Source organism: Sebastes fasciatus, chromosome 2 (genome assembly GCF_043250625.1).
Source record: "Sebastes fasciatus isolate fSebFas1 chromosome 2, fSebFas1.pri, whole genome shotgun sequence".
NCBI lineage: Eukaryota > Metazoa > Chordata > Actinopteri > Perciformes > Sebastidae > Sebastes > Sebastes fasciatus.
In genome coordinates, this window is record NC_133796.1 from 9,868,174 (window position 1) to 9,896,073 (window position 27,900).

A 27,900-nucleotide genomic window follows, 5' to 3' on the forward strand; every position below is an offset into this window, starting at 1 on the left:
TTGCCATGGAAATGACTTTATTATAGACAAGTTGTCGAGTTCCTTAACGGGAGAGTAGTGACAGAAGACTACATTACTGACTATTAACCATTTACAGTTCCTCGCAGCCTTGCGTCATTTGGCTCTGGTGGATCTGAGGAGTTTATATTAAGCTGTGAATCATGAGCCACATACTGTAACCAGTCATACGGAGCGAGGAGGGCTGATAAAGCTGTGAGAATAATACCCCAACTACAAGCCTGAGTACCTGCAGAGTTCCTGAGACAGTTTGGCTGCAAGGGACGGGACTGTTAGCAGGCAAGAGTACTTTTTCCCCAGACGGCGGTAGATGGTATGTTTCCCGTGATTTTTTTTTCTAACAGTATTTGCTTTTTTGAGTTTTTCCAGATTTCAAAGGGCGCAAACCAACTTAATGTGTGTGACAGAAACTTAACTTAACAAACATTTTAACTAGATTTTTTTTTAACAGTGTAAAAAAAATATGGGTAGAAAGATTTAACATTTGCCTGTTTTTTTGGTGGTATTTCCCATCCTAATACAAACCACTGCCTGACAGTGAGTGTTATTTTGACATGGCCTTTAGAGAGTAATCAGCCATGTAGGAGACAAACAGCACAACCAGCATTTCTTCTCATGACGGAACTGTTAAGAGTAACTTTCTTCCAGCTGCGTTATAACAATGTTAACATATAATGTTTAAAAAAACATATTGCCATTCTAAATCCCACAGTCCAGTCACCCCTTACCCATTATACCCCATACGCTCACACAAGAGATCAGAGAAAAAGAAAGAGATGAGAGATGACAGAAGGTAGGAAAGCCCTTTTTAGCTAAGATGTTCGTCCTCGTGCTGCAGCGGAGCAGCTGCTCAGTAGCTGCGTCCAAACAGGGTGTAGTACTGGGCAGGCTCCTTGCCGCTGACACACATCTGACCGGGCTGCAGCGTCTTCAGGGGGGAGAAGGGGATACAGAGGCTCTTGGCTCCCATGGACGGAGCTCCAGGCTCCAGGTCCTGGTCCCTAAAGGGACAACGAAACACAACAATGTCTTTACTGGTTGAAATTAAAGCACTCAAAGCAAAAGGAGGTGAAATTGGGCAGGAATAATTAATATTTAACATTTTGTATTTTCCAAAAACCTGATGTGAAAGGGACAAATCATATAGTACTTTACAAATAACCCTATCTTGAATATGTGTATTTGAAATGACTCCATAGAACAGCAAAATGTGCAAAAAGTATTATTTTTTAATAATGTGACTCAGTGCTTATTGTATATTTGTCAGCCAGTGACATGTTGGACGTACTTGGCAGTGGTTTTCTTGATCCAATCCTCGCACTCAATTCCTCCACAGAACGGAATCTGGACCATCTATCAAGCAAGATAAACGTATTATCAGTTATTTACTCTGGTGAGAAACAGACGAGATAAATTAAACGTTTTGTGCTGCATGTGGTTTGTTGTTACTCACCTTGCCCTGATCCAGCTCTTTCTGGAACTGTTCCATTGTGTCTGCAGGCACCATGTTTCTCTTCAGGTCATCTGATGCTCTGACAAACACACACACATAACACACTTCAATCAATCTTATTGTATGTTTATGGACACCATGTAAGCATCTCTTCTTTTTACTATAATTCTGTGTATTCTCATTTACAACTGGATCTGTCACAGTCTGTGTTCATTATTTCTAACACAATGTTGCCCCCAGCTGGTTGGGATTATAATTTTAAACCTGCAACGAAATGTTTTTTGGCCACTTGGGGGCAGCAGAAAAAAAGTTGTGAACACAACACTGACATATCACCTTTTAAGTTCATATAGCTAACGTCTTAGCATGCTTCTTTACACATCCAGCAGCACTATAAAGCTCTGTAAAGACGAGGGGAGCTGCAGATTCGAGTGATAGGTAGGTTCACTATGAGCGAATCCCTCTCACATTACACATTATCATTTGATACATTATTATATAAAATATCAATTAAAGCCACTTCAATTTACAGCTATGTCAACCACAACACTATAAGAAGTTTAATACTGCATGTGTCTGTTTTTTTGTGCCTTTATGAAAGCTAGTGTTGATCAGCAGCTGTCCGAAAGCAATGATGGACCAAGTATGTCCAATGTATGTCATACATTTATCAAATACAAGTGTATACAATTTTATTTTATTAAAAAGCCCCTTCTATCTATCAGTTATATGTATGGGTTTACGTAATCTGTGTGTGTGAGTAAAGGTCCGACCAACATGAGAATAGGAGGGTCAGTAGACTAATTATTCTGTGCAGTGTGAATGCCTCTGAAACAGCGGGTTTTATTCTATCACATGACATTAAAGCACATGGTGTTAAAATCCTTTGAGTGAGATTAAGATCATGCGAGACAGGTTTCACTGCTGTTTTTTCCATGCCTTTTCTGTGGTCAGTTGAATGCTGATATGTCAAGTTGCCAGACAAGTATAGTGCAGGTCTGACCCTGGTGTGTGGTGCTGCATCTTACTTGTTGAATAGGTTGGTTTGGATGTCCTCCAACATGACGACCAGCTTCTTCTCCACCTCAGCCTCTGGAATTGTCGTCTTCACGCCCGAGTCTCTCCTCACTGTGACACACTGGCGCTGCTGCATATCTTTAGGACCCACTTCCAGACGGATAGGAACTCCCTGGACAAGAAACATACGTACACACAGAGAAACGAGAGAAACGAGAGAAACGAGAGAGAGAAACAGATACTGTCATTAGCAATGCCTTCACAACTACTTTGTTGTGACTTGAACTTTTATTGGCACAAAGGTGTAATACAAGAGTACAATTATAGAGGGTTTGTATTTTACATATTTTCACAACATTGTCATCCTAGACCAATATTCCCTCAAACCAGGGCTCCTCTGATGTGATTGAGATAGTGTGGTACACATGGAAGATTTGGCAAGTTAAACATGGAATTAAATTAGGTAATCACAGACAAAGTAAAGAAGAAAAAACGGATATATAAATAGTTGTGAATAAATAAATGGATACAAAAATAAAATAAATAGAAAAAATAATAATAATTTAAAAATAAATAAATAACAAAACCATATTAATACAGACACCAAAACAAGTACTAGAAAAGTAAGAGTTAGTGTTTGCTGACACTCAGGCTGTAACACTGGACTATTCAGATCTGTAGACGGCGACTCAACTTTTATCTTCTTTATTTATTGTTTCCTATTGTTGAATTTATGCCTTCCGGTAAAGCAGTACCACAACTATCACTACAACTACCACTGTTGTCATCATATTATGTCTGACCTTGAGCTCCCAGTGGTTGAACTTCCACCCTGGGGAGTAGTTGTCTCGGAGGTCAGTCTTCACCCTGATGCCGGCAGCCTGCAGCCTTTTCAGGTATTTAGAGCACTGGGTCAACAGTGCCTCCTTCTCCGGCTCTGGCAGGGTGGCAGTGATCCCACATGGGATGATAACAACCTGGGAAAAAAAGAGACATTTTAATCATATAGTGCTATATGCTTTTTTCTTGCATGTATCAGTTTATCAAAGGTGTTTTTGTTCCTTTAGAAGGGGGGTTTGTTCTTCATCTATTCTTTTATTTCATGTAAAAATATAAGATGGAGATTAAAAAAAAAAATCAGGTGTCTTGGGCTTAATGGGTGTGAATAATGAATAAAATCATCCATCAAGTATATTTATTTATTTATTTAAAAAGGATCCCCATTAGCTGATACCAATGGCACCAGCTAGTCTTCCTGGGGTCCGAAATCATGTACATTAATTTAATACATACATACTACATGCAACACTATACATCTACTGTATTTCCATTTCGCGTGTGAGAATGGTATGTATGTGTGTCTACCTGCAGGCAGGCAACCCTGGGTGGCAATACGAGTCCCATGTTGTCTCCGTGGACCATGGTGAGGACACCAATAGTCCTGGTTGTGATTCCCCAGGAGTTCTGGTAAACCAGCTGTTTCTCACCCGGATTCTTCGGATCCTCGAACATGATCTCAAACATCTTGGCGAAGTTCTGGCCGAGATGATGAGATGTAGCGCCCTGACGAAGCACAAAGACAAGATGACTTCATGTTTTGTTTTGTTTTTTTACAGTGCAATGGTTACTAAAAAAAAACAACACTCTAATCCATCACTGTCTGACTGCATATTGAATTAAGTGTGAAAAAGAGGAGAATAATTATCATGAATCATTGTCTGTTTCTCTGCAGCTCATCATAGGAATTAAACGTAACCTTTTGCTGGTATCGGTGTGAAAGGATCAAATGAAGTGATCCACTGTACTACAGTACCTGAATGGCTCGGCCGCTGGCAGAGATGAATGCCTCCACAGTGGTGGTGTAATCTCCTCCTGCAAACTTCTCCTTCTCCGTCTTCCTCCCCTTCACCACGGGGATCGCCATCAGCTCTTCATACACCCTGGCGTACAGATCCAGGATCTCAAGCACCTACAAATACATTAGAGTTACATTTTTGTACAATACAGGGTAGTCAAAACAACAACACTACTGTTGGGGCTGTAAATGTATTATCCATCTCAGCACTGATGCATCAAAAACAGTTCTTGTGTATTTCATTAAACATAACGGACAGAGGAGTGCTTGTGTCAGTTGTAGGTACGACAGCATTGCCAGCAGGGCTGTTACCTCCTCAGCTGCCTCCTCTTTGGTGGCATAGGCTGTGTGTCCCTCCTGCCACAGGAACTCTCTTGTCCTCAGGAAGGGCTGGGGGTGTTTGAACTCCCATCTCTGCAGGCAGAAGTGGGAGGAGAGAAAGAGGTGAGAAGAGAGAAAAAGACACAAGGTTGCCAGTCCTCTGTGTTCTAATTTTCTTTAACAAGCTTGTAAGAGGATACTGACCACAACGTTACACCACTGGTTGAGTTTGATTGGCAGGTCTCTGTGGGACTGGACCCATTTAGCGTAGGCAGGGTACATCGCTGAGGCAAAACAAAACAGACCACAGGTTCATACCAAACATGACAGAACAGCAAAACAACACCGACCGCTGCATTAACAACAAGATAAAAGCTATTATGTTCATTGTATGTGTCTGAATTGATGGTGATGATGATGATTGATGCTGTGGTTCAGACCTGTCTCACTGGTGGGTCTGACAGCAATGGGCTCTGCCAGCTCGGTCTTCCCTGACCGGGTTACCCAGGCAACCTGACAAAAGATGACAACATCATCATTAAATGATTATTATAATATAAATCGTTGTGCTGCATTGTTTCAGTAAAGTATACTTCTGGTATTTTCTATTATCATGCTTCTTCCCTCCATTATATTATTTCACCCATGGGAGGTCCTCTCCTCTTACCTCTGGAGCAAAGTCTTCTATGTGTGTTTTCTCTTTCTCCAGGGCAGCCTGAGAGACGAACATGGGGAAGTAGCAGTTCTCCACTCCCATTTTTCTGATCTCCCGGTTAAAGAAGTCTTGAATGGCCTCCCAGATGGAGTAGGCCCAGGGCCGCAGCACGTAGCAGCCGCTGACATCGTAGTACTCAATCATCTCTGCTTTAGTGATGACCTGGTGAGGAGGAGCAGCATTACATTGACAAGGGGGATTTTTAAAAGACATTTTAAATGGCTATTCCGTAGGTAGAAACATATTTTATTGGAGTAACTCACCTGAGAGTACCAGTCAGCCAGGTTCTCCTCTTTCTTGGCCTCCAAGCCCAACCTGTCAGGAGACAGACAAGTTAGTGTGATGCAAACCTCGAGATTAAGAGGTCCAAAACACTCCAAAACAATACCTAAAGTGTAACTGTGTGTAACAGTGTTTTTATTTTGTTAATCACACAGTTCAATTTATTATTTTGTTTTATAGGCATCACATTTTTTAAGAAGTGGTTACTGTCTGTTTTACTGTATTAGAGTTTTCTCCACTCAAATTGTTTTATTATCTTTGCACTGAAAGAACAATTTGTCAAATTAGAGGCAGTGGTGATGAAGCACTGCCCAAATAAAGTGGCAGAGCAATCTGGGAAATTATACCACAACACAACACAATATGTGAGGCCATGCCTGATTAGTTAGTCTAGGTGTAGGTACAAGAATACTCTTGAGTGCAATAACACAATTCTAACAAAACACAGAGCCATTCCCAGCTCAGCCAACCATGCAACTCAAAGCTCACATCAGTAGCTATAAAACCAGCAAACCAGCTTCCATCTGCTAACAGACAAAACGGAGACGGAGCTTCACCATAATGGCAAAATATCATAATCTCCATTATTAGGGCGACAGTGTGATCATGATTATTAGTCTTTATCTGAGGAACAGATGTTTTTATTGTCCTTTTTGCATCTTTTATCAAAACCTTTTCAACTTCAGCAGGTCTTCATGGTTTAAGGGTGCTGATGTGTTCTGTATTTAATATGGATAGAAAACCATGCAGAATATAGATATTCATATTCATTAGTAATGCAGCACTATCATTCACAGAGCACCCTTGAGGCTTACAGCAGACCACAAGCACTGATCAAGCAGACGGAAAACACACCAACCATTTAAAACTCACCAAATCTGATTACAAAAAACAAAACCTCTTCAGTCGTTTAGCAACCGTAGCAGAGGGTTGTGCTTACAGATGATCCATCTTCAGTGTCCAAGTAAGAAATCCAAGTATGTGTCTCTGTCCCCACAATGTGTCACCGCTCCAGTATTTGTTTTAAAGACTAAAAAATACAACTACCGGCATCATAAGGCTTATTAATTGCCAGTTACTGTATGTTTAACTCCTCCATACCAAACAATGCACCTTGCTAAGGAAGCATCTCATTCAACGAACTATAACATGCCCAATAGAGAAAAGACAGTTCAGAACAAGGCTTTTTATTGGCTCAGACATTTTGACGCCAAATCCTGTCAATTTCAGCATAATTCATTTTCAGTACAACCAACTGTGACTGCTTGTGTTCTCGTCATACATCTGTTCATCTAACTGCCTAAATATCCACATATCTTTCTTCAGCCTGCAGAGCTCCAAATGTGGGATGACGGAGAAATATAGTTTGACTATAGTTAGAGACACCAAACTAAAACTGAAAACAGGTTTGAAAATCATGATGTGAGAGGTTAAATGTGCACTTACAGAGAGAGACTGAAAGGAAGAGTTTGAAGTAGAAAAAGTTGACTTCAGATGCAAAAAGTAAAATAACATTTTTGTTCCTGAGATAACAACTCGCCGTAATGGAGCCCATTTTATACTAAACATACCGGCTGGTAACATTTCAAACTACTGTCAGATGAAGAAAGAGCTAGTTTATCATCGTCTGGATCTACTTCTTAACCTCTCTCCTTTTATATATCCGTTTCCAGTCTCTCACCGTGTTTGTTTCTTAGGTCCTTGACCCTCTCCTGATCCTCCTGCTCCTCCTGACGCCTCTTTGCCCTGGCCGGCTTTGTCTCCTTTACCCTTCTTCCCTCCTCCTGGTCCTCCTCCTCCCTGCTTCTCAGACTTGTTCTCCCTCTCCTTGCGGTTTTTGTCCTCTCCTCCAGTGGCTCCGGCAGCTGCCACTGGTTTGTACTCCTGTCCAGTAAGCGTCTTGTACTGGCTCTTCAGGTCCAGGAGAGCCTTCACGGCTTCTTCCACCTGATCCTGAAATGGATGTAAAGTTATTATATTTCCTCTTCAGTACTAGCCGTATTTAACTCCACTCTGTGATTGAGTCCTTACCTTTGGGGCTTTCTCAGACTTCAACTTTCTCACTAGCTCTCCCTGTTGGGACACCTGTGAGAACAGCTCCTGGGCCTGCGGGGGAGAACTGGACTGGGTCGAGGGGGGGCTGGACTGGGTCTTGGCTTGGCTACCTGGGGCTTGTAATCCTGGTTTGTAATCCTGTCCGGTCTGCTGTTTATACTCTGCCTTTAGAGCCAACAGCTGCTTCACTGCAGCCTCTACCTGATCCTGATGAACAGCCAGGAAGAAGAGAACCATTTAGTCAGAGCAGCAGAGACTATTCAACAGTATAAAGACTCTGAAAGTAGGGAAACACTGGTAGTAGATGGATACGCAGTAGTCGTGATAGTGCAGTTATAGTCTTACCTTGGGTGCTTTTCCAACTTTCAGTTTCCTGACCTCTTCTCCCTGCTCAGCAACCTTCTCGTAGAGGCCGGTGGCAGCAGGGGCAGGGCTGGGGTTGTTCTGGACTGGGGCGGCGGCCTTCTGGACCGGGGCGGCGGCTTTCTGAACCGGGGCGGCAGCTTTCTGGACCGGGGCGGTGGCTTTCTGGACTGGGGCGGAGGCGGCTTTCTCTACTGGGGCTGCTCCAGGCTTGTACTCCTGGCCCGTGGCCTGTTTGTATTCTGCCTTCAGGACAAGCAGCTGTTTAATTGCTGCATCAACCTGGTCCTGGGGACACAAGGACAAGGATACAGTGACTAAATTCATATTTTTAGAATCCTGTAATGGCAACACTGCTGTGACAGCACATGTGCATAATTGACATGGAAGCACTGAATAAAAATACAAATATTGTGATTCTGAAAATGTTGATACTGAAGAAAAAAATCACTTATTTAAGCATATAAGCTTATAGCTAACAATCACTGGCCTGGTTTACCTTTTCATCAGCATTGGTGTTGGGTCAGTCTCTTTTCAGAGGGGGTTGGACCAGCTGTTGATGCCCCACCCCAGATCTTGTTTCAACCAAAAGTTCTTAGTGTTTATACTGTGTATTTTGTATGTTTATTTTATTATTAGTGTTATTACCCACTCTAAACACCTGTTCTAACCATCTTTGGGATTCCCTTTTGTTGTATGTTCTACTAAGACTTGTCTTTTTCGTGTTACTATAAGACCATCATTAAACTCAGCATATCAAATAAGACCAGAAACACCTCCTGCTGTAGGCATCTCACTATGTGACTTCAAGACAGCTTGGAGTGGCAGACTATAGAGGCCTCCCTAGATCAGACACTGGCAAGTGAACCTGAAATGATTCCTCATACCTCTCTGAAAACTTATATTGGCTGGTGGAATAGAAGAGTCAAAAGACCTTAGAAACAGGAGGAATGTTCGATTTTAGCACAGAGGAGTCTGGCTGAGTGTTGCAGGTGGAGTCGACCAGTGATTCTAAATTGCTAAATCTTGATTGGTGCACAGACGTACGTGACATCACCTTTCTCCAACTGAGCTTCGAACAACTCAAACATGTGAGAAAAGCATTGAGAAAAAATAAATACTGTAATCTATCATGTGAAGTAACCCAACTGGTTCCAACTTTGGCAGAAAACAGTAGGGGTGGGAATCACAAGTGGCCCCACGATACCTTATCTTATTGCGATTTTAAACATTTTGCGATATGCTAAGTATTGCGATAAGATATATTGTGATATATTGCGATTTATTACCTTTTTTCAACTGCAAATTATGCAGTTTGTCAACATCTGTTATATCTTACAAGTTTTCACTCATTTCATCTCAGTTTTCATTCACATATCTTGATGTCAGAGGTCAAGGGACCCCTTCGAAAAATGCCCATGGCAGTTTTTCCTCACCAAAATTTTGCGTAACTTTGGAGCATTATTTAACATTTTTCTTAACAACCTAACATGACACGGTTGGTACCAATCGAAAGGTTTTCTAGTTTGAGATGTGATACCAGGATCTTCACTCTAGCTTTGGGACTGAGCCCGCTACAACTTCTGAAAGACAGAATAGCAGCCGGATTGTTAAGAGGTTAATAGTTTATATAATAAAAGATCTGTACTTTACTCCGTCGAGTAATGGACTAATTGGTTATGAGCGTCTTGGTCATGTTAGAAATGTGAGGTTGATTTGTTTGTTAAATGGTGTTTGTATAAGTAATGAGGTACTAGTTATTAGTGATAATATATAGCTACTTGCGGCATTACACTGATATTCACAATTGCACTTGATTTTTATTTGACATTATTTTCTATCACTACGTCTCTACTGCCTGCGATGCTGCATCAGAATACCTTGGGGGCTTTTTCAGACTTCAGTTTCCTCACAGTGTCCCCCTGTTGTGAAACACGCTCATACAGGCCCGAAGAAGAGCAGGAGGAAGAAGAAGAGGAGGAGGAGGAGGAGGAAGTCACAGGAGAAGGAGCAGCGGAGGAGGCAGGAGTGGAAGGGGCCATCCCAGGTTTGTAATCCTGACCAGTCAGCTTTTTAAACTCCACCTTGAGTGCGAGGAGCTGCTTCACTGCTACATCAACCTGGTCCTGGTGCCATCAACAAACCAGCTTATTGTTGCAGGTAGTTAAGGACAAACTCGACTGGCATGCAAACGACGTGGGGGACACGAGCAATAACTGGACAAATCATTGGGACACGAGCAGCGAGCGACTAACAAACAAACAACTTTTGGACGTGAGGATTCACTGGACAACGAACGAGGACACGAGAAATGACTGGACAAATCACTCAGGACAATATCAATGAACGGACAGACGACTTGGGACGTGAGTGCTAATTGACGGATGAGGACATGAACAGTGACAGGGCAAGCAGATGTGTACATGACAAATGTCTAGGTTACCTTAGGTGCCTTCTCTGCCTTCAGTTTCCTGACCAGCTCGCCCTGCTGGGTAACGAGGGTGAACGGACAGGAGGTGGTGTCTGCTGATGTGGTGGGCGGGGCTGGAGCTGAGGTGGGAGGAGCCATGCCTGGTTTGTAGTCCATACCTGTCTGCTGCTTAAACTGTGCCTGCAGAGAGAGAGAGAGAGAGAGAGAGAGTAAGAATGAGACTGCAAATCATGTGTATAACTTTATTTAGTTCAATTGCTTTTCATAACAGCTGACGTACCTTTAGAGAGAGCAGCTGCTGGACGGCCTTGTCCACTTCTTCTTTAGGAGCCTTGGCAACCTTTAGCAGACGGACAGCTTCCCCTTGTGCTACTATGCTGGAGAACACGTCACCGGCTGAGGCTGAGGCAGGCGCTGGGGCAGAGGTGGAGGCAGCCTTTGCAGGGGTTGAGGCAGGCTAAGATGAGAGGTAAGGTAGATTTAGAAACAAAGAAGAGCAAGAAACTGACAGGTGCCAGTTTATCCCAGACGTCAAAGAGATGACTGCGGGCTCCTCTTTCTTTTTCTAACCTTCCCTGTTGTGACTAAAGACTCTACTAGTGTCTTTAAAGCTTGATTCAAAGCATACCTAAAGTCTATCTATTGTTTGGCCAACATTTGCATTACTGGTAAGACTAGTTAGCAATCACTACCACTCAGGTTCGTCCTACTGCGGTTGACGTCCCAACACAGCTAACTTCACTCTGTACCCATCCCAAGGCTGAACACCCATATACCCTTATTAATACCAGATCGAGTAATTTTACATCCTCAACCAGTTGATGTTAAGTAACAAAAGATCAGAGCACTAGTGTGTGAATAATCAACAAGCTGACAGAGAAGCAGCCAAGCAGGAACTGCACTACACTCTGCTGCTCGCGGAAGAAGACGGTCGACATTGAGTTTGTGAAAAGGTTAAGAAGGGAGTGCCGGCGTGGAAAGACTGCAGTGCTTTTAAATAGATTATATACTAAATATTTAAAGGGGAACTACGGCCATTTTCAAAATTCATACATGTTATTCCTATTGGTCTAAGACAGTCCAAAAAATATTAGTAAACATGAACAACTCTCTCTCAAATCCAAAAACTAGAGTGCTAAAACTCAAATTAAAACTCAAACATAAGGTCTAAAGTTTGGAGCTGCTCCATAGACAATGAATTGGGAGAGATGTTCTAGATGAAACTGAGAGCACCCAGGGTAATGATCTGAGTATATAGTTACATTTTCTTGTTAGTTTTATCTCATAATAATGTTTACATTGTGTTCGTTTGCACAGCAATCTAGTCCGATATATATTGCTGCTCGTTCGCTGTTGTTTGTATAAAGGAGAGAGTAGCAGTCTCAAAAAATGTGTATTACAGCCTGTATTCTGTCCCCGTATGTTTAATCCTTCAATTAATGTATAACCAACGCTGTATATTAATGGCGGTGTTGCTTTACAAGCTTCAATTAGGCGGTTATTAGTTTGCTGTTCTCTGCAAAATGTAGGCAAAGTTTATTTCTGTGAGATTGCTAATATTGGATGGATGCTAGTAGCTACTTTATGCCATCCGCCATAATGAAGAAAAAACCTGTAGAAGATGTTCAGCTGATTCAGCGTGATGCCTTATTGTTGTATGAGACTTATTTGCAAAATGAATGTTTGAACAGAGATGTCAGTGACTATTTCATTTCTGGGTTTGTATTTGCTTTATGTATTTAACCTCTAAAAGTGTATATTTGTTGCACTGTATACCTGTAGGTTATGTAACAAGCTGTTGAAACATATAAATTGTACTAATTATTGTCATTTATCTACAGTTCCAGTACTCCACACACTCATTTGTCTATTTTCAATAAATAACCAAAAGGAACATCTTAACTGGAGTGCATTTTAACCGCTGCCCCCTGGTGGCCACAACTTTTATGAACCAGTCAAAGTAAACAGTCCTTCCCATTCAACATTAACACTAACAGTTAAACCAATTTCTGTTGGATTATTTAAGAGGTCTTATACACTGATAACAAGTCTGATATACAGATAGAGGATAATGGTCATTGGTAAATAATTAAAAAAACATTTGGGGGTTTTCATCAAAAGCACTCACTGCATTGCTGGAGGCCTTGCTCTTGTCCTTGGATCCAGCAGTCGGCATCTCCTTGGTGTGTCCATCAGGAATGTAGAGCAGGACACAGGGACTCTCCTTACAGCTGTTAGGACTGTACACAGACAGTGGGACAATCAACATAGTTAGATCCAAGTATGTTTATGGTGATCTCCATTTAAACAAAAAAATTGGTCGTTTCCCCTCACCTAACTGGCTCATACGTCTGGTCACAGATGTAGAAGCCCCGCCTCTGGAGCTGGATGATGTCACCTTTCTTCAGGTTCTTCAGACAAGGATCTCCGAGCATCTTCTCCTCCAACTGAGAAAGTGAAAATGAGACAATCAAACAAAACATAAGATTTGAAAAGGATAAATGCGACGCATGCTGTGAGATCAAGAACACGTGTTGGAAAACAGACCTTGCTGTTTTTGTTAATGAAGTCCTTGAAGTCGTCTTCTTTGGTGATGACGGCTTTGGAGATGAGAGGCTGGTAGTTTATGCAGATGGTGGGCAGCATGGGGGCGCTGCTTGTGTCAGCCAGCCACGTGATCTTTGTCGTCTTCTTGTAGTCCTTGTTCTCCAGGTTCAGACGAGCCTCCATGGACACGACCTTACCATCAGCCCCTCTGAGCGAGGAGAAGGGATGCGTATCATTACTTTAATGCGACACCACGTGATTCTCATCAACAACAACAACAACAACAACGTGGATTAGGATCCCCCAGTACATACTTATTGATCTTGGTGATGATGAGGTTGCCCCAGTTGATGAAGGTGACCATCTCTCCTACGGAGAAGGTCTCAGCATCGGCTCCTTCAACCAGAACTCGAGGTCCAAACCAGACGTTCTTCATGCCCACCTCTGCGTTCTGGATGGACACAGAAATGACTTCAGCACTTGCATGTGTACTAAGAGACAGTTGTGGTACCAATGAGTGAGAATACAATGACCTCTAAAAGCTCAATGTGTCCAACACTACAGCACAGTGTTGTTTGTAACAGAATCACTGAACTGAATCATGTGTAGACGCCAACAGGTAGGGTTGGGCGATATGACGGTATATACTGTGCGACGGTAGAAATGTGTCCACCGGTAGAGATTTGGCTACACCGTTTCTACCACGGTAGCTATTCTCACGTTATCTCACAATTCTCACGAATCCAGCTGCCTTGCGAGGTAACGTGATTTGGGCAGACATGGAGAAGGAGAGTGAAGTAGAGCAAGAGGACGCATCCCAACCAACCCAAGATGAGGAAGAACTCGAACATGATTAGCCTACCAGACATTTGTAAACTGTAGTTTACTTTGACAGTGTTTTGTCAGCTTTTTGAAATGAAAGATGATCAAATCCTGCAGGAAAAGACAAGACTTTTTTTTCCCTTTTAGTATAAACACAAATTTGTGCAATTTTTATATTGCATTGAGTGACTGAAATCAGGCTCTCAGGAACCTTAAAGCTTCCATTTTGAAAGAATTTTAGTTTTAGTGTTTTGAGTATTTTGTTTTCAACTCAAGTGTTTTCTCATGTGAGGAAGTTGTTTTTGTTTGTTCCAGATAAAAGAGAAAAAATAATAAAATGTGATGGAAGTACGGTATGGTTAATTTAAACAATTTCTTTCTTTATTTTATTGTGATATATACAGTTACCGTGATATAAAATTACAAATAACGTGATAGAAGATTTTGGCTATATCGCCCACTCCTTCCAACAGGCCTCCTGTTGCTTGCTTTTGACTTCTACCACACTGCCTGTCTGTAGCACAAGGCTCTAAATGCTCTGCACAACTTAAAAAGTAGTTAATGTATGTCCTCCAAGCAATGGAAATAAGAGAAAGGTGGTCTAATTGAGAAAAAAGTATGCAGTATGCACATCCAAAATAATAGGTGCTGCAGCTGTACCACACAGAAGATATCATGGCAAAAAGTAGCATCCCCACAATGTTTGTTTCTTTATTATCTCCTGCTGCTGTGTAACTTTTGATCAGTCAGATCTCCTCCAGGTACAAACAGCACTAACAAACATCACAAGTTTGAGGTTCGCTGATGAGACTGTATGAGAGAGCTCTAACCTTAGGGTGTTTGGCCACCTCCTTCATCTCCTCTGTAGCCTCTGAGACGGAGACTGGAACCACATAGGAGCTGGACAGAGCCGTGTACCTGGGAGCTACCGGGTCAATAACCTAACACACACAAACAAAGACACACACAGAAAGACACAAACGGGTCAGTAAAAGAAACGGCAGACGAGTGCTTTGTAACAATCTCTACATACAAAATGCTGAGTAATGAAAAGGACAAAGCAGAAAATGGTGCAACTCAATTCAAAAACAGTTTTCTTTGGAAAACAAACCAAAAATGTAAAATATACCCCGGCTCAGTAAGTGACGAATGAAGAACGTAAGACGCACAAGAAGAAAGACGAATGGAGAAAGAAAAGCGGATTTCATGAGTGGATCATGATCGTATGCTGGCGAGGGAAACAAGCTTTTCTTCAGCTGCTTATTCAGTCACCGTTCACTTTCACTACTTTACCAGCCAGCATGTTTAAGAGCCCAAATGATCCAAGCAGAAAGACACCAACACCATCTTAATCCCAAAGATCACAAAGAAGCGCTTGTGCATAGTTTTATGCAAATGACTTCCCAGTACAATAGAAGTAGACATTTTCAGTATGCAAGCCCCAGTAGGAACAATAATAGTCCCGACTCCCTAGTTCCAACAAGGATGGAATCAAACCAGTTGATAAACTCAAAGACTATAAACTTATCAAACTAACAAATACATTTTTTGCATGCTATTTCCCGATAGTAATCGGTGTGTTTTATTAACTTATTTATGGTGATTTAGGAAATAAAGTGTGAAGCACTTTTGAAATCTCACATAAATGATGGATACGGTCAATAAATGAAGAGGAAACGTCTCAACTGCTCGCTCAAAAAGCTGCAACGGACTGAAGGATGAAGAGAAGGGAATAGATGGAGGAACACATTAAGGGAGGAGGATTTAACACTGGATATTAATGTCTTTCTCTGGTGAAGGACTGTCTGTGTTTTTAAATACATTTAGCAGTTTATGTAACCAGTCTGTTTTGTAGAGATCTTGACCTGCGTTTAGAAAATTCTTCTGTTAAGTTTAGCCATCTTATCTTGGTCCCCGAGCCTAAATCACAGAAGGGTTGCAGAGTACAGCATCCTGTCCTCTAAGAGACAATGCAGTCCCATTGTAGTAGTCCAAACTATTCCTATAACTGGTGTGGGTATAGGCAAATGGAATTTCCTGTATTGACATTATTTTTCTTCTTTCTACATTAGTTTTGACAAATGCCAGGTTCCATGTAGATATCAACAGATGCATAAATAGTTTATTGATCCCGAAGGAAATTTAGGCATCCAGTAGCTTAAGCGACACATCCAACACCAAAAAGTAAAATAAAATAAAAATAAGATAACATAAGTACAGCAGTGAAGTGACAGTGTGCCATTGTACTGAATATAGTAGTGTATATTAGTGTATGATACAGTAGTGTAATGTAATAGTATAATAATAGTATAGCTGTATAATATGATAATACAAGAAGATGTAAGAAATGATATAAGATATAATAATAACAATAATAATAATAATATAGATGTAGTATAGGTTAATACAACAATAATAATAATAATAATAGTAATAGTAATACTAATGATGGTACTATATATATATATAATATGAATGAAAGATACAGTTTCCAGCAGTCAAGTACTCAGGTGAGTATGTAAACAATAGCAAACTGAACCCACAAAAATGTCTCTTCAACCACTCCATTCCACCTCCAACAGCAACATTTACTTTACCGATGTCACCAGTTATGGTTTTGGGCCCTGAAGTCTTCAAAACCAAAGCAAGCACACAGCTCAGTATCAATTTAAATCAGTGAGGATGGAGAATGGGAAGTGATGAAAGCAACAAACGGGTAAAAAAACAAAAACAAACATGGTGTGCAAGAGACTAACGTTGATCCATCGTACTCATTTTTGTGCCATGATACAAGATTTCACACAGGACGCCAATTCAGAGTTCTAGTAGTTCACCAATGACTGGATGACATGTCTCTCTGACCTCCTACTACACAACTCTGCTGTCCTTTGCTTTTTTAACACGTTTTGTTATTTATTATTTTGGATACACTATATATACTCTGAACATCTAACCGGCTGGTAAAACAGTGAATGCTGTTGGTAGATTTTAGGATAAACCAGACCATGATGAAAGCAGGGAGGGAGTGGGTGAAAATGAGCAAGAGGAGGTGGAGGAGGAGGTGGAGGAGTACCTTCAGACAGCTAATTGGCAGCTTGGAAACAGAAGAGTGAGATGCTGTTTAATGTCAGATACAAGGAGGGAGGAAGATAGAGGAAAGAGGTAGAGACACATTTATATAGAATGGAACGTTTACATTATTTCCCCTCTCCGCTTTGTCCTCAATACAACGGTTACACCTTCCTGTTTTTTTATTTCCAGCTCTAACCACGTATGGTTTTTACTCTTGTATTGAGGGAACATCATGCTAAACTCCATACGATGCTAGTCTGTTATGCATGAACATTATCCACCAGGCGAAGGAATCCCAACCTAAATTCTAATACTAATAATTCAGTAGTCTAGGGAGCTAATGACCTTTATAATCTGTACTTTTTCTGTTGCCCAACATTCTAAAATAGGACCAAAACATCAATGGGAACGTAGTGAAATCTATCGCAAGAGGAGAAGCACCCAGGTGCCAATAGAAGGATTAACATTAGATTAACACTGCCAGGACAACTACTGGAATTGATTTAAGTAGCTCTGCCTGCAGAGACACCAGATTAAAAATCTGAATCCATAATCCGTAATTACTTCAAACCTGTTGCAGCTTGAAACAACATGAAATATTCAATCAAAGTCAATGAAGCATCATCAATGCTTCAGCTTGTGTTTTGCAACATATTTCAGCCACAAACGTGACCAAACATGCTTGTGGCTATTTACTAGCGATTGTGTGGGGCACCAGTAGACAAACTGTCCTTTAAATAACCACTCAGGTACAAAACGATTTACATAGTAAAGCAGTTTGTCTGTTATTTTTCATTTGGTTTGCTATTCTTGTATTATTCTGAATTTACTGTGATTTAATAACATGTATAACTGCATTCACTGAATTCAGAGGCTTTCGCTAAATATTGGACATCGAAAAAAAAAACATCTGTAATGTAAATATCGGCAAGTTGACGTGAAGGAACGTTGGGGCCTGAAGAGGGCAGGGAGGAGTGGGTTAGTTGAACATGCATATGAAGTCGACGTTTGTTCCTAAATCTGAACCTGACACTAACTGTCATCACTACTTTGGTAGCTGTTCTTTGTCCCTGAAGAGTCCTTAAAGCCTGTATTCAACTCCACCAATCAGAAGTCATTAGTATAAAATGTGTCTCTAATTCAAACTAAGGTCTGAAACTCACTTATTTGTTCTTTCTTTCCCTAGCATTAGATATGTATGCGGTCTCGTTTATGAAATTTTTTTCAACTATTAGCTTCTCGTCACCTTCTACTTGACTCTGGGATGAAGCAGCGAGTGCCAGCGAGGAAAAACCACACAGAGGAAGCAACACTGATGTCCACACAGATGAAAATGGGGACAACAAAACAATGAAATGTGGGATATGAAATGAAGCAGCTGGTTTGGTTTTTGAGGTTTTTCAGTGTTATTGGGGGTGATGTGGAGGGCGAAGGTGGGGTAATGAGGCAGGAAACCAGGTAGCAAATGAAAGCGTTCAACAGAATGAGAACAGCAAAGCAGAAAGAAGCCATGCCAGCAGCAAACCCACGGGCAATTCTCTGAACCTCGGTTATATTATTCAGTCATCATACCCCTCTTTCTCTAACATAGCAAGACAATATCAAAGTAGCCCTTAATCTTCAAAAGTAGCACATTACACAAATGTCAGTACATTAAAATGGTCTGCAGTGGTCTACCGGGGGACCCTTTGAAATATTTTAAATTATTCGTACATCTTACAACAATGCAGACTATGATTAAATAAAAATGGAGCCACATTTAAGTATAGAGCTAGGTTCAGACAATCAGGCCTATATGTGCGATGACAAAGGAGAAAAATGTACCTTCTTATTGAAGGCCCAGATCTTGTCCCACTCCATGTTCACCACTGACCGGGATCCACCCTGGAAGGAGGAGGAGGATAAAAGGAAAACACATTTTTCACTGAGACAAAAGCCTTTTTAAGCTCCGTGGACGCCAATAAGGAAAGCTAGAATTCATTACATTTACAAATGTGAACGCTCTTACGCCCTTGATATTGACATTGTAGGACTCCTTATTCGTGCCGACTGTGGCACTATGTACACAATGTTTGAAAGTATACGGAACAATTTAAGCCCACGTGAAAATGAAAACAAATTCTACATTTTATTGTGATAAATGCTTTTCAGGCCACGACTTGTATAATTTTTTCTGGTCTAGTGGAGAGTTGAGAGTGTTATCTCTCATTTATTCATCACCTCCTGTCTTTGTTTTAGAGAGGTATCCGGGCTTTTCCCCTTGCCCATCTCTCACTATGACAGATGTACCTGGGCAGCTATGAACTGCTTCAGACCCTCCACGGTCATTCCTCTCCTCAGGACTCCTCTGACAGTGGGGAAGCGAGGGTCCTCCCTGGAGAACGAGATGAGAAAAGTCAAATGAGAACATGGCGGTGGAGAGGGAAACAAGTAAAAGGTAAAGAGATCAAGGGGAGGAATACAGGGGGAATAGAGGGGACAGGGAGAAAAAGAGGAGGTTGTGGGAGAACAATAAGAAGTAGTAGAAGAACTAGTTGACGTATACATTGCAGATAGTCCCGTTACTAAGCATCAGTCACCAGCTAAATCAAACTAGACCTACCATCCTTCGACGTATCCCTGGTCGACAAACCAGGTGAGCTTTCTCTTGGACAGCACGGTGTTGTTGAGGTTGAGTCGGGCGTACTCCCAGATGTAGGGCTTCCTGAGGCGCAGAGCGTCGATTATCCAGTAGAACTGCTCGTCACGATCGTGGTACTCAGTGGTCCTAAGAGCATGGGTCACACCCTCCAAACTGTCCACGATGGGACAGGCAAAGTCGTATGTTGGGTAGACTCTGGAAGAACAACACATATTTGTAGGATATTTCAATATGTCCAATATTTGATGCAAATACTCCAGATGTTCATGTTCAAATTGTTGGTTGTATTTTAATTACTAATCTAGTTTGCCCCTCCCTGGACTTATTTAAATCAAGTACTTGTGGGTGGTTCCGGTGCGAGGGTGAGGAGTGTTCTTGCAGCGGTAGAGGGTGGGGTCTCTCAGGCAGCCGTTGTTGGAGTTCATGTCAATCTTGGCCCTCATGCAGCAGGTCTGACCGCTCTCTGTCCCAGCTTTCATCTCTGTCCACATCTTCATGTTCTGCTCTACCGCTACAGAGGAGAGAGAGAGAGAAGTTGTAGCTTCAGAAAGTTCCGAAATTCGAACATTCACTGTGACTGATAAACTTGGCGTGTTTCTCCAGGCGTACTGTTATTTCTGTTTTTTGACTCTGTGCGCTGCTCCCTCTCCTGCTTCATCTGCTCAGGAGGTGTGTTGTCGATGTAGGCCTTGCCCTCAGAAAGCAGCTGTTCACCAAATTGCATTATGGTAAGAAAATGGTCGCTGGTGTAGGTGAACTGGTCAGGGTGAATCTGGAGCATGGCGACATCTTCAAGGATCACCTGAGAAGCAATAAAGACATGTAGAAATAAGAACACAAAATACATTTTTTCATCTGAATGATAAGCACTGTTTCTGGGTTCTTACAGGTAGTATGAGAATAATTAAATGTTTTTTTTATAATAACACATTAACACAAATTCATTTTAATGCCACTAATTTCTTTAACACATTAACCCAACTTGCGATTTTTGATTAATCCATTGTTACCAACCACGTCATACTAGCTTGTCATGAAGGAGGTTAAATAACGCTTCAAACTTACGCTAAATGTTTGCGAGGAAAAACTTGCATGGCCATTTTCAAAGGGGTCCCTTGACCTCTGACCCAAAGATATGTGAATGAAAATGGGTTCTATGGGTACCCACAAGTCTCCCCTTTACAGACATGCCAACTTTATGATAATCACATGCTGTTTGGGGCAAGTCATAGTCAAGTCAGCACACTGACACACTGACAGCTGTTGTTGCCTGTTGGGCTGCAGTTTGCCATGTTATGATTTGAGCATATGTTCTATGCTAAATGCAGAGAGTTTCTAGACAATAACTGTCTTTGTTTTGTGTTGTTAATCGATTTCCAATAATATACATACATTTGCATAAAGCAAGCAAGTATTAAATACTTGAAAAATCTTCTTTTAAGGTACATTTTGAACAGATAAAAAATGTGTGATTAATTTGCGATTAATCACGATTAACTATGGACCATTATGCAATTAAATATTTTAATTGATTTATAGCCTTGTTTTTTTTTTTTCATTTGCTCTGAGATCTGAGTGTTTTACCTTCTCAAAGTCCTCCTTTTCCTTCTCAGGGTTGGTGTCGTCGAAGCGCATGATGAGCTTGCCTTTAAATGTGACCTGGTAGTGCTGGTTGAGCAGAGCAGCCTTGGCATGGCCGATATGCAGGTATCTGGCCACAGAGAGACAGAAACATTGGTCCATGTTAAGAAAGGTACTAAAATGACCATTTATAATCTGAACCTCTCTTAAACTCCAGATCAGGCCTTACCCGCTGGCCTCAGGAGGGAACCGAACCACCACCTTGCCCATCTCAGCTCCCGGCAACTCCGCAAATTTGCCAAGATCTTGCTTCTTCTCATCTGACTGTCGATCAGGGACACAAACAGTCAAGAACACAACAGGACAGCTGCATTTGTTTCGTACTTATTATGTTACTTTCCCCCCCAAAATGAGTTCCAGTGATGTCAAACGAAGAGTTAGTTTAAATTACTTTTGTTAACATATAAAAACTTTTCACACTAATACTAATTTTGATATTCTTCAGTATAGTGAGCATAAACGCTCCAGGTCAGCCCTGTCGGACTTCCCAATGATGATCTTTTCTTCAAATTTTATAAATATTAAAACACAAATCACTTAATGTCTGAAGTAACACTTACGCTTGATTTCCTCATTGGAGCTCTCTTACTGGCGTACTTGTTGCCCACAGCAGTGAAGGGAACCTGGGAGCTCAGGAAAGAGAACCAGCGGTTGACGTGAGAGAAGGATTTGCCCTGGCTCGGCCACTCCCCATGACCTGCAGGGAAACACCGGTTACCGGTTTAGCTACAGAAATTCCAAACTAAAACAGAAAAACAGATAGAGAAAATGGCAAAAAGGTACCGACCTTTGAGGGCAGCCCAGACAGACAAGTCAGCCAGGGTGAGGGCATGTCCAACCAGGAAGGTCCGCAGGGAAAGGGCCTTGTCCAATTCACCCAGCGCTACGCTCAAATCAGACTGGCCACACAGACGGCGAGCACTGAACTCCAACCAGTGGTCGACCTGCAGAAACCAGATAGCATCTCAACTTAAGAAAATTGTGCCCAAACAGATCAGAAAATCTCTAACATGCATGAACACACACCTCAGTCTGCTCCATCAAGTTGGCTCCGTAGAGGCCAAGAGCCGGAGCCACCCGAGCCAAGTACCGACTGATGGAGTTGGCATCATTGAACTGGATCGCACTGAGGGAAGGAACGAGTACACAGAGTGGAAATAAATGAGTCATAGTAAAAACATCAAAATTGCACATCTTATAACTTCACATGTGCATTTTCTACAGTACGCCACAATTTGAAATAATGATTTCACCTACTCTGAGACGTGAAGCTGGGTGTCTTTGCCTTCCTCCACTGATACCTGCACGCTGCCCTTCACATGCTCTGCTGTCAGAAGCGCTCCTGTAGGACAGAGGAGAAAATTCAACGTCTGTAATTAGTGTTTGTTGTGAGCCTGGGTAAACACGGCTTAACAGCGTAAACAAGCTTCAGTCAAGTTTGGTTAGAGAATCTAGAAGTGTTAAGTCTGGGGCAACTGGACTTGCTTTAGATTCTTATAAATGTTCAGCCTCTCATACACAAGGCGGTGCAGAACCATACCATACCATCTAGACATAACCAGTTGAACCGGTCCTGAGATGCACAGTATGCTCACTGTAGTGTGCCTCTGTTACTTGCAATCTTTGCAGAAGTACTGCTTGCCTAATACAGTGGTTTTGTCAGTACTCAAGTGGCTTTGCATAGAAATGCTTGTAATATCAAGGGATGATATCAATACAGGAAACAGAATTTGGGATAAATTGCAAGTCAACTTGAAGCACAACCAAAAGATCCTAGGTTGTTTTTTTTCTGCATGGGCAATATGCTGGGAGCTTTAAAGGGGACATATTATGCTCATTTTCAGGTTCATACTTGTATTTTTTGTTTCTACAAGAACATGTTTACATGCTTTAATGTTTAAAAAAACACATTATTTTCCTCATACTATCTGCCTGAATATGGCAGGAAACAGCTTGAGTCCATGTTTACATCCTGTCAGCTGATGTTATTCACATACACTGCAACAGGAAATAAACTGGGACACATTTAGAATGATTATGTTTAAAACTGTGTAATGGTCTAAATATTGTATATTTGTGACATCACAAATGGACAGAAATCCTAACGGCTTGTTTCAAACGCACAATTTCTGAATACGGAGTGTGTATTTCTCCGTATATTGAGTGTTTTGATGGTTTAACAGTATTTATATAACATTAAAACCTGCTTTATAATATAAAAAAACATGAAAATCTCACTCTTTACAATATGGGAGCTTTAAATAAAGTAAGCAAAAAAGTTAAAAAACCCTAACAAGCCAAACTTTAAAAGACTAAAAATAAAAAGTTGAATACAAAATAGGGTAATTATGTAGTTCAGGCTGTGAGTTCCTGTGATCACGTGATCATATACATCTATTGTGCAGCTACTCTGTTTTACTCTGTTCTTATTGTTGTTTGCTTTGAAATTAATTTGTATTATAGACATGTTCAGCACTTTGGTCAACTGTGGTTGTTTTTAAACGTGTTATATAAATAAAGTTGTTTTTTTTAAACAGTTGATTTCTGAATTTTGTTAATACAACTCTGATAATCCACTGCACGAACATGTTTGGACTGATAGATATCCCGCCCACCCCCCACCCACGACAATACCCACAAATATACAAATGAAATAAAATAGTAGTATAATAGGTATATAAGTATAATAAGTACTATACTATAAGTACTATTGTATTATTATAAAAAAACAATTATAAACATAAATAAATAATGATAAATTGTTAGAGGTCTAGGACAGTACACCCTACCATCTAGGGCACTAACATGCACTAACATGCATAAAACAAGCAAAGGAGTTAAGCCGAAGAGTTGAACACAAAGACAAATCAGGGGTCCTTCCAATGCTTCGCTTGAAATATATAAATAAAGTTTGACTTGACTATTAAATCATGTTATCTTTTTCCCTCATAATCTCAGCATTCCTGACTTTCTTTGTCTCAAACACTTAGCGTACACATTAACTGTTTACCATAAAAGGTCTGATGGAAGAGCTGCATAGATGGTTTTACTCTTAGTAGGTTGATCTCTGCAGATGAAAACTAGTGTGTGGGCACCAACCCAACAAAGGCTGCCCATTTCCCAGGAAGAGTGCTGGTGCAAAGCAAATGAAACAGAAATCATAGTGCAACAAATATGCAACCCCTCCTCCCATCCAACTCTCCACGTTTCAGCCTGCTTGCATCAGCCTGCTGTTCTCACTGTGAACACACAGGGAGCTGTTTAGCTGCTGTCAAAGCTACTTCATACATTAGCTTATCATGCTACAAAACAGAGACACACTAACCCTTTGGAAAGCTTTATCCTGACTGTATTCAACCTCACACAATGAACTGTCTCATACTAATATAACACATCAGGTTATAGATAGATTATAACAACATGTAATATGTCTAAACTTAAAGCACCTTAAACCTGAGCTAACCTGGTGTTAGCTCATGTCAGCATGTGTTTGTATGATTTGTCATGTCCAACTTTAAAAGACTTTTTGCATGCAATGAAGCAATGTTTATATGCTTCCTAAGGTTAAAGTTGAAAAATTGAAGTGTAAAGTGTAAAGTAGCTGCTGTCATTAAAAGGGTATTTGAACCAGCTGTCCTCATGTTGTTGTTCAGGGTGCCACGACGACAAGCTAGCTAACTTTAGCTTGTTAGAGCAAGTAGTGCTGCTGCAGACTCTCATTAAGCCAACCAGAGCAGTCCAGAGAAGGATTCATGAGACTGACAGGTGAAGCACACTGAGGAACAGTTTTTTCCCCCAGACCATCAAACTTTTAAATAAATAATTTATACGACACCTTCTCACACAAAAATATATCTTGTACTGTATATACTGTATATATTCTTAATATGCCTGTATACATTCTTAACATGCCTGTATATACTCTTAATATGTTCTTAATATGCCTGTATATACTCTTAATATGTTCTTAATATGCCTGTATATGTTCTTAATATGCCTGTATACATTCTTAACATGCCTGTATATACTCTTAATATGCCTGTATATGTTTGTATATGTTCTAAATATGCCTGTATATGTTTGTATATGTTCTAAATATGCCTGTATATATTCTTAATATGTTCTTAATATGCCTGTATATGTTCTTAATATGCCTGTATATATTCTTAATATGTTCTTAATATGCCTGTATATGTTCTTAATATGCCTGTATATATTCTTAACATGCCTGTATATGTTCTTAATATGCCTGTATATATTCTTAATATGTTCTTAATATGCCTGTACATGTTCTTAATATGCCTGTATATATTCTTAATATGCCTGTATATGTTCTTAATATGCCTGTATATATTCTTAATATGCCTGTATATGTTCTTAATATGCCTGTATATATTCTTAATATGCCTGTATATGTTCTTAATATGCCTGTATATATTCTTAATATGCCTGTATATGTTCTTAATATGCCTGTATACATTCTTAACATGCCTGTATATACTCTTAATATGCCTGTATATGTTTGTATATGTTCTAAATATGCCTGTATATGTTTGTATATGTTCTAAATATGCCTGTATATATTCTTAATATGCCTGTATATGTTCTTAATGTATATATTCTTAATATGCCTGTATATGTTCTTAATGTATATGTTCTTAATATGCCTGTATATATTCTTAATATGCCTGTATATGTTCTTAATGTATATGTTCTTAATATGCCTGTATATATTTTTAATATGCCTGTATATGTTCTTAATATGCCTGTATATGTTCTTAATATGTTCTTAATATGCCTGTATATATTCTTAATATGCCTGTATATGTTTGTATATGCCTGTATGTTTGTATATGCCTGTATATATTCTTAATATGCCAGTATATATTCTTAATATACCTGTATATGTTCTTAATATGCCTGTATATGTTCTTAATATGCCTGTATATGTTCTTAATATGCCTGTATATGTTCTTAATGTATATGTTCTTAATGTATATATTCTTAATATGCCTGTATATATTTTTAATATGCCTGTATATGTTCTTAATGTGCCTGTATATGTTCTTAATGTATATGTTCTTAATGTATATATTCTTAATATGCCTGTATATATTTTTAATATGCCTGTATATGTTCTTAATGTGCCTGTATATGTTCTTAATATGCCTGTATATGTTCTTAATATGCCTGTATATGTTCTTAATGTATATGTTCTTAATATGCCTGTATATATTTTTAATATGCCTGTATATGTTCTTAATATGCCTGTATATGTTCTTAATATGCCTGTATATGTTCTTAATGTATATGTTCTTAATATGCCTGTATATGTTCTTAATGTATATGTTCTTAATGTATATATTCTTAATATGCCTGTATATGTTCTTAATGTATATGTTCTTAATATGCCTGTATATGTTCTTAATGTATATGTTCTTAATGTGCCTGTATATATTCTTAATATGCCTGTATATGTTCTTAATGTATATGTTCTTAATGTGCCTGTATATATTCTTAATATGCCTGTATATGTTCTTAATGTATATGTTCTTAATGTGCCTGTATATATTCTTAATATGCCTGTATATGTTCTTAATGTATATATTCTTAATATGCCTGTATATGTTCTTAATGTATATGTTCTTAATATGCCTGTATATGTTCTTAATATATATGTTCTTAATGTATATATTCTTAATATGCCTGTATATGTTCTTAATATGCCTGTATATGTTCTTAATGTATATGTTCTTAATATGCCTGTATATATTCTTAATATGCCTGTATATGTTCTTAATATATATGTTCTTAATGTATATGTTCTTAATATGCCTGTATATGTTCTTAATGTATATGTTCTTAATATGCCTTGTACAAAGTATTTCCTTTTATAATTGTAATATAGCTTATTATTTTAATGGAGCTTCCCAGCAAAAAGCATTTCACATCATTTGTACCTGCATAACCGGCCTGACAATAAACATCTTGAGTCTTGAAGAGAGTAAAGCAGTAGCTAGGAGCTAGCTAACTACTAGCTAACTACTAGCTAGTAGCTAGCTAGTAGTTAGCTAGCATACACGCCCATTTGAACTTATATGGACATACTGTCATACCTATTTTAATTCATATTTACCAGTAGGTCGGTTACAGACGTAACTTATCTACTAAATAAACAACTTGGCTACTTGTTTGAGTTGTAAACAAACAAACATCCTATTCAGTTCAGCTGGTTTCCATAAACTAAACCTTTAATATGATCTTTTAATCTGACTGTTTCTCTTTGTGTCTTCTGTTATCAACCAGATCCTAATGACTGGTCCAGTGACTTTAATGTTTTTGGGACATAGCTATTTATATTCTTTTTAATTAAGACATTAAAGTGGATGATATTCAACTAGAGTGTCTCATTTGTTGGGGTGACACGTAACAGCTAACAGCTAACAGCTAGCTGTCTGTCAGTCATTGAGGTGTTAGTGTTGAAGTGTTTATTTAACTCACCCAGAGGCGGATTGCTGGTGTTGATGGTGAGGTTTAACGCCATGTTGTGAAGTCCTTCTTCCACTAAAGGTTCACTGTTTGATAAGAGACCCAACAGCAGCTGCAGACAGCCAGAGACTAGTTACTCCTCACAGCCACACCAAGCAGCAGCAGCACAGCGTGAAGA

At 39.9% G+C, this 27,900-nt stretch overlaps 1 protein-coding gene across 4 annotated transcripts; it reads right to left on the minus strand.

The window, feature by feature from the left end:
• Window positions 1–27,900, minus strand: eprs1 (glutamyl-prolyl-tRNA synthetase 1). Of its 4 annotated transcripts, XM_074661042.1 has the most exons (36): window positions 27,735–27,900; window positions 22,491–22,575; window positions 22,260–22,359; window positions 22,021–22,177; window positions 21,794–21,930; window positions 21,403–21,497; window positions 21,177–21,303; window positions 20,202–20,394; window positions 19,932–20,103; window positions 19,554–19,787; window positions 19,241–19,325; window positions 18,776–18,835; window positions 16,953–16,973; window positions 14,710–14,820; window positions 13,372–13,508; window positions 13,058–13,265; window positions 12,845–12,957; window positions 12,639–12,750; window positions 10,791–10,967; window positions 10,523–10,690; window positions 9,960–10,205; window positions 8,062–8,367; window positions 7,693–7,923; window positions 7,343–7,614; window positions 5,643–5,694; window positions 5,332–5,541; window positions 5,105–5,177; window positions 4,869–4,948; window positions 4,656–4,757; window positions 4,302–4,457; window positions 3,854–4,051; window positions 3,292–3,465; window positions 2,500–2,660; window positions 1,472–1,550; window positions 1,307–1,371; window positions 1–1,019 (listed from the first exon to the last, which is right to left on the minus strand). In XM_074661042.1, the coding sequence occupies exons 1-36, from the start codon at window positions 27,775–27,777 to the stop codon at window positions 869–871; spliced, it is 5,091 nt and encodes a 1,696-aa protein (XP_074517143.1). In that variant the 5' UTR covers window positions 27,778–27,900; the 3' UTR covers window positions 1–868. The 4 variants fall into 4 exon arrangements, with proteins under 4 accessions (XP_074517143.1, XP_074517151.1, XP_074517160.1 ...); XM_074661050.1 differs by lacking the exon at window positions 16,953–16,973; XM_074661059.1 differs by lacking the exon at window positions 9,960–10,205.

Coding starts and splice junctions, on each gene's coding strand:
- eprs1 (XM_074661042.1), bottom strand. CDS start 27,777: ATGGCGTTAAACCTCACCATCAACACCAGCAATCCGCCTCTGG. Junction 21,931..22,020: donor TGTCTGGGCTGCCCTCAAAG/GTCGGTACCTTT, acceptor GTTTCCCTGCAG/GTCATGGGGAGTGGCCGAGC. Junction 4,052..4,301: donor CCAGCGGCCGAGCCATTCAG/GTACTGTAGTAC, acceptor GTGCTTCGTCAG/GGCGCTACATCTCATCATCT.